General features: G+C 34.2%; 1 protein-coding gene across 1 annotated transcript; it reads right to left on the bottom strand.

The window, feature by feature from the left end:
- Positions 1–577: 577 nt before the first annotated feature.
- LOC143607572 (uncharacterized) lies at positions 578–1,081 on the bottom strand. The gene has a single exon (XM_077082970.1). The coding sequence runs from the start codon at positions 1,079–1,081 to the stop codon at positions 578–580; it is 504 nt and encodes a 167-aa protein (XP_076939085.1).
- Between the last annotated feature and the right edge of the window lie 6,882 nt (positions 1,082–7,963).

Raw genomic sequence — 7,963 nt, 5'->3', positions numbered from 1 at the left:
ATTCACAAAATTCATTAGATTACCACTTAACTAGAGATTCACCCGTGTCTTTTTGGTGCATGAGAAAGCGCCGTGGAAGGTGATGTGTTTGCGCCTAGGAGAAGGAAAGCAATTTTTTTCAAAATGATATAGGTGGGTGACCAAATAGTGAAAGAGCAATAATTCACAAAAGTCCATGACTAATTTCAAATTTTATTTGGTCGATGAGGCTATTTAGGTGATTTCCTCAAATGTTAATCCGCCTGAGGCGCTACATTAAGCCAAAACGTAGGTTTGCAGGTAGCTGTATTTATATGTACGTGGAAATAACAAATGGATTAATCTAAATGAACAGAGGGGGGAAATGGTCTCAATTGTTAATTTAAAACCAATATGATAAATCCTATTATAACTCTTATCGGTAGTAATAGAGATGAATTTAAAACCAATATATTTCAAAACAAACCCTATTTACAAGGAACGACTGACATTTTATTGTTTAGATAAACCAAACTGAAACTAACTCCTTAATGTTTAACATCTACACAGATAAGGAAATTTCTAAAATAACAGCATATTATACGAAAAGTCTACAACTTCAAGTATTATAGTGCCCATGGCTGCGACCATCTCTTTGAGCTGCCATTAACGAAGATTCATCGACGGATTCGTACACAACCGATGCATTCTGATCCAGTCCATAGCCAGTCTGCAAATGATTCCAGCCACCAACTGGTTGCGCTACCTGATTATCAAAGTATGCATGCATTGAAGAACTTTCAGTCGCATCATTCCTTGCAAAGTCAATGTTGACCGGACCTTTTGGTAAGTTGACCACTGAAACGTTTTCTTTGCTGTCACAGCCAGTGAACCGTTGAACCAAGGCCCTAAAGTCAGTTGGACTCGCATTCAAGACGGTGACTGGTGTTCTCCTGGAAGCCCTGGACCGCCTGCGTATCGGTTTAGGACCATCATGGCCGGTAGTTCCACTGCCTGAGTCTCTGGTAGCATGTTTATATGGTTCACCTCCGGACGTAGCCATGGGTGTGTTGGGATACTTTTGTATCCATTCATCAGTGGAAAAATCGCCCATGCCATCCATGAACATCGAGATTAGCGTTTTGGGATATGTGGTAGGTCGTTTAGCTTTATGGTTGAAAAGCTAGTCTTAATAGACTGCTTCAAAAGCTTAGGACCTAAGAAACCACAAGACTAATACGGAGGCATGCATTTATATATGCACAGGGGGTAGTGACCCTAGTGATAATTTCAATATATATACTTTGATATCACTTTTCTTATTATCCACTAACTAATTTATAATATATATAAACGAAAACCCTAAAATCATACGTGTCGCGATGTGGTCACTCCCCTATTTATAAAAGCCACCAAATTGCTTAATTTTTAAATGAAGGTCTCTTATTGATTTAACCCAAATTCATGGGTATGGGTCTTACCAAACCAGATAGCTCTTAAACGGGTTATAATATCTCATTAAATTAAAAATTAATCTTACCAATTATTTGATATGAAAATCCTATAAAATAGGGATATACTAAATATATAAACGAAAACCCTAATATCTTACGTGTCGCGATGTGGTCGTTCCCCCATTTTATGGAATCCACCAGATTGCTTGGATTTTAAATGAAGGTCTCTCATTGATTTAACCCAAATTAATGGGTATGGGTCTTACCAAAACCAGATAGCTCTTAAACGGGTTATAACATCTCATTAAATTAAAAATTAATCTTACCAATTATTTGATACGAAAATCCTATAAAATAGGGATATACTAAAAATTAATCTTACCAATTATTTGATAGCTTTTAAACGGATTATAACATATCATTATTTATAAAATTCTTTCATCATCAAACCCTAAGTATATTATTAACTTTCTTATAATAAATCCAAAAAATTAATATTAAAAAACGAAAAATGTAAAACAACCATTTTCTCAAGCCTGATAGCTTTTAAAGCGGATTATAATATATCATTTACTTGTAAAACTATTTTATCATCAAGCCTCAATTATATTAATTATTAACTTTCTTACAATAAATAAAATTAAAATCCAAATATACATATATGTATATATATATATATATAACAAATAATGTAAAACAACCTCCGCAATACGGGGGATAAAATCTAGTAACCAATAAAATCAGTACAAGAATTTTGGTGTAGCAAAACCTCTATTATGTCAAGTGGCGGCACATTATTGATTCACGTCATATTTTTTAATTCCGGTAATGAATCGAACTTAACAAAAACCGTCCGAACGCCAATTCTTTTTTGTTTTAGTTCTGATATCGTAACAAACGTGATAGAAACCGACCAACTTTCCGTAGACTCACCGCCACAACACCCGGGACCGACAACCTTCGTGTTTGCCAACGCACGAGTTTTTCGACCGGCGCCATCCTATTGGTCCACAACAATTTTTACATTCTTTGTTTTTGTTTTAATTCTAGTATCGAAACGTATGTAACCAAAGCCGTCCGAATTCACGTCGATTTACCGCTTCGACGTCTGAGACCGACAGCACTTGACTAGTTTTAATTCCGGTAATGAATCGAACTTAACAAAAACCGTCCGAATGCTAATTCTTTTTTGTTTTAGTTATGATATCGTAACAAACGTGATAGAAACCGACCAACTTTCTGTAGACTCACCGCCACAACACCCGGGACCGACAACCTTCGTGTTTGCCAACGCACGAGTTTTCGACCGACGCCATCCTATTGGTCCACAACAATTTTTACATTCTTTGTTTTTGTTTTAATTCTAGTATTGAAACGTATGTAACCAAAGCCGTCCGAATTCACGTCGATTTACCGCTTCGACGTTTGAGACCGACAGCACTTGACTAGTTTTACCATCGGCCGGGTTTTACCGACCGAATAAACGTCATTTTAAGTATTTAATATTTTTTTTTTAAGTTTTCGGGGTTTTAAAGATTAGGTTTTACTAACGTTGTTAAAACCGTAACAAATGTTACCGGTGCTGACCGAATTCGTTTCAACTCATCGTCGTAACACTTGGGTTTTGTTACACCCCAAACAAAAGCGGCGGAACATGCCGGGGGCGCGATGTGATTGTTTCCATGCGCACAACACTATTAAAGTGACAACATTTAACTAACTCATTCATTTAATTCAACATCAAAATACAAACATTTTGTTCATACAAATAAACAACGTACGAAGAAATAAACTGTTCATTTAACTAATAAACTAAACGGTCTAAAATAAAATAGCGTCTTCAAATCTTCAATCAACCAATTAATAAACCTGTAACATTGCATAAAATATATGTTGTTAACACGAATGTTGGTTAGCAATTCCATGATTTTTGTATAATATGAGACAAAATACACAACTCATATGCGGAACAGTAAATAACAGCGACAATTGAGGTATATAAATTATAAATAAATGATGCTCATTTCTAATAAGTAAAACTACCACATTACAGGGAGGAGCGTATAATCATACTTATTGAGGATGAGGATGCAGCCAACCAACAAAACCAATAAACATTTATCAATTTATTATATGAGACTTATAACACAATCGAGAAATTATTCTAAGTAACACATAAACTAGAGTTTGCGGTGTGAGTATTAAAGTCTTTAATCATTTTTGTTTGAGTAAGTATGCAAGCTACCCCCCCCCCCCCCTCAAAGTATAAAAAAGATAAAATAGGGATGAAATTACTCACTTGGAGAAATAGACGTTGGATGAACAAATACTTAAAATAAATACTTCAAGAAAGCGAGCCCAGCGGTTCAACGTGCGTGTCCTAGATTGAAAGATTTTGAGTTAATATTTAGTCTTGAAGATGAAATATAAATGGTATAATAGTTCATAAAAACAAGGCTTGGGTTTTGGGATTTTAAGGTATATTTTATAAAAAGTATGTATAAAATGAAATAAGTTTTACATGAAACCGGGTCTTTGATGTTTAGTGCTAGTGTGCACGATCCCGCTAATGTAAGCATCAAGATCCGACTTATAATGATTGTTCGGTTTAGACGGTTAAGGACTTGATAAAGTACAAAATCCTAATCCAACTTACCAAACTATTTAAATATATGAATTACTTCAATAAAATTAGTAGCTTAAACAAGTTTGAGAAATTTATTAATTAAATTCCCAAACTCGGGTTCAAGCGAGTGTAAGTCGGCCTAGTCTTAGTGTAATACCAAGTTTGGTTCCGAAAAACCATAATCTTAGAAATATAAATAATTTAAAGTAAAACATAAGTTAAAAATTTCAGGAAAGATTTTTGGCGGTTTTCACGGTGACTAGCTCGTTAAGATGAGTAGTTCAACTTTTACTTAGTTTTTACCTGAAACTTGGTTTAAGCCAAGATTTGTTTCAGCATTTCCAAAATCTTAAGTTATATGACAAATATAAAGTAAAACACCAACTAAAAAGATAGATTGAACTTTTGGTGGTTTGAACACTGAGTAACTTGTTAAAACAATTGCTCATTTTTTCTCGATTTTTACCCGAAACTTAGTTCAAGTCAAAATTTTTTCTACACTTCCATAGAAACCATATAATAAATAAAATATAAATAAAAACTTAGATCTAAATATAAAGAATTGAGACATTGAAAGATGTTTTGCCAGATTCATATTCTACATTTGTGATGCCCCTCACTTAAAATAGATTTTTCAAAGATCCACAACTCACTTGCATAAAGTTTATCGAGAGACTTTAAAACAGAGAAAATGAGATCAAGTGCCAATCTATGTCTCGAGTTTATCAAGATCCATCTCTTTATGGTGGAGCTAATTTGGTGAGCAAGACTGTCTCCACTCCAATAAAAGCTTTTTATACTCAAAGTGGTCATCTTGCTCCACCCCTTATAAGCAATTCAATAGCATAAGATGAACCATTTATCCATCAAGACGTCCATTCTTCTTGGGTAATGACAAGAAGAAGGACGTCTTGATGGATGACCCAAAGTCAGAATTAGACTATAACACTGAAGATACAGAAGATGAATTTATCCCAACTTCAGGTGCTGATCAAAAGGATCTATTCCATTGCATGGAAAATATTAAGGAGGTAAGTTCCATTTCATATGAATCTTTGAGTTCTAGTTCATCTGATTCTGATGATTCTGTTGATTCACAAATGACTGTGTGTTTCACTTATACTGAAAATCTATCAAAACTAGAGGAGATTAGTAACCATAATTGAACAATGGTTATTGAACTTGCTGTCTTAAGGGGCAATTACCGAGTATTGCTTGAAAATGAGAAACAATATAAATTGAAAATTGAAGCTTTAACCGTAAGTAATCATGACTTAAAAGCTGACGTTTCTGTCAAGCAAGTCTCGATGAATCTTCAATTTGATGAAATCATTAAAGGAAGATCCAAGATTAACGAACTTGAAAATGAAAATTTAAAAAGAAAACTGCATAATTTCAAAAAATTCATCGTTTTTGTTAATCACATCACCGAGGTGAATAGCAGTCATCCTCAAGGAACTAAACATGGCATAGGCTATGTTGAGGTTCCATCTCCCTTTGGTCAAGATTATACTAAACTACCTGACACGAAGAATCTCAAAGAGGTGGATATGTCATCCCCTTTAACTACGAATCCTCCCATTAAAGAAAGCTTAGTAAAATCAGTAAAATTGGATAGCGTTATTCATATCAAATCAGTTAAGAAAAATGATGGAAAAATGATTCTAAAAGTTCATTACAAGAGTAATCTTGTATTTTCTCAGAGTAATGATGTTGTAATAGTTGAAGATGTGTTTGAGCTAGTAGTGATTCACAAGAATACTAATATTTCTTTAGAAAACCATATTCTTTGTGAACCACAAACTATTGAAAAATCAAAGACTAGTAAAACATCATCTCATGTTACACCAAATAAATGTGAAAAGATGGTTGTTTAAGATAAAATTTTAAAATTAATTTTAAAACCTATTGATGCTGAGAGAAATTGGAAGGTTTATAAGTTGAAATGTGTTGACGTGCTAATAGCTGATGATCTATTTCCCTTATCACTTGTTAAAACTGGGTGTGTAGAGAACGTTTATGACGTGGTAAGTCTATATCTCGTGAAACTGTGATTCCTATTTGGGAGATTAACTAGATGAGATCAAAACCCCAAAAGGAATCCAAACTGATTTTGTTTCAACAGAACAAGTTTGTTAAGTCAATTGGTTCAGGCATGTTAAACAGTTTTGTTGAGTTTTCAAATCTTAAGTTTTTTAAACACAAAAATTCTGTTAAATTTGCTGATTCTCATGTTAAGATTGGTTCATCTTCTCAACATGAAGTTTCACCAAGACGACCTACTTCACCTTTTAAATTCATTGAAAGGAGAACTTGTTTCTATTGTGGTGCAAGAGGTGATGTTGCAATCAACTGTGAAACTAGGGTGATTACAAATGAAAAACTTGTAAACAAGGCTAAACCAACATTGATTAAAAATATTTTGAGAAGAGAACCAATTCAAGATAAACTGAGTGTAAATCAATAGGTTGTTGTGAATGAAAAGAAACCTAAAAATGTGGTTGATGTTAAATATGATTCGGAAAATGTTGTGAAAGATTTAAAGAACAAACATGCTGAGCTGGTTAAACCGGTTTGTAAAAAGATTAAAAGAGTGCCTTGAGCAAGAAACATGTTGTTGCATCTGATGAGACTTCTGATGGTTCTAAATTGATCAAAAGGTCAAAGGTAACTTTAACCTTTAGACAATTCTAGAAGTTACATCAGCATGTCATGAAAAATATGAAAACCAATGATGTGTTCCATGTAGACAGTTTTGTAACATGGAAACCAAAAGTTTCTACCTTTGAAAAGGTAAATGAGGTGAAACCCAAGACTGAGGCTTTGGTTACCTCTTCAAACTAATCATTTTCATTTATATGTGCAGAGTTCATCCATCCAAATGGTCACAAATGGTTTGTTGATAATGGATGCTCGACACATAACCAGAGATCTTAATCTCCTTATCGAACTGAAAAAATAGTCAAAAGGTTATGCTTCCTTTATAGGTAACAATGGTGGACATATAACTAAGGAGAGTCAAGTGTCCAATGGGAAGATTACGTTTGAGAAGTCAACTTACATGATAAAGTTGATCATAATCTATTGAATGTTATAAAATGCGTGATATTGAAGCCCGGCTTTGTAATTCTTAAAGACATGGTTGTTATGAGATTACCTGGATCTAATGACATCTATGTTCTTGATATGGCATCCATAGCATCATCTTCTTCAACATCAACTTGTTTTGTATCCAAAGCTACTGAGAAGTAGTCGATCTTATGGCACAAAATAATGGGTCACATTCATCTTCGAAAGATGAATAATTTGGTAAAGAATGAATTGATTGAAGGTGTTTCTCTCAAGGGTTTCCATCTGACCGATCACTATGTCTCGTACAAGAAAGGAAAGCAAAAGAAGAAGTCTCAACCATTGTAGCCGATCAACTCTATCAACACTCCACATGATCGTCTTCATATGGATTTATTCAGTCCAGTCAACCGTACTAGTGTTAGGGGAGATTTCTATTGTTTAGTATTCTAGATATTTATGGGTATTATTCATAAACATGAAAGATCAGATTATAGATTTGGTTCAACAACTTATCACTAAGATCGAATCACTTTACAAATTGAAAGTGAGATGAATTCGAAGATATAATGGCACAGAATTCAAGAATTGCATCAAGGAGTTTTTCAGTATCCAAAGTTGTATTCATCACGAGTACAATGCTCCTTATGTTCCACCACAAAACAGAGTTGCCGAGAGGAAGAATCGAATAATAATTGAAGCGGCTAGAACTATGCTTGCAAATCCAAAGTTGCCCGTTCAATTTTGGAACGAGGCTTTCAACACTGCTTTCTACACACTTAATCGGGTTCTCACGGTTAAGAAGTTAAAGGGTTCTAGTTATGAATTTCTGAACAACCGTAAGGCAAATCTTCTA

Source organism: Bidens hawaiensis, unplaced genomic scaffold, assembly GCF_021521415.1.
Source record: "Bidens hawaiensis isolate Kalapana, Puna unplaced genomic scaffold, B.hawaiensis_p1.1 tig00083666_1, whole genome shotgun sequence".
NCBI classification, from domain to species: Eukaryota; Viridiplantae; Streptophyta; class Magnoliopsida; order Asterales; family Asteraceae; genus Bidens; species Bidens hawaiensis.
This window is presented reverse-complemented; position numbering and strand designations above follow the sequence as displayed.

Coding starts and splice junctions, on each gene's coding strand:
- LOC143607572 (XM_077082970.1), bottom strand. CDS start 1,081: ATGGATGGCATGGGCGATTTTTCCACTGATGAATGGATACAAAAGTAT.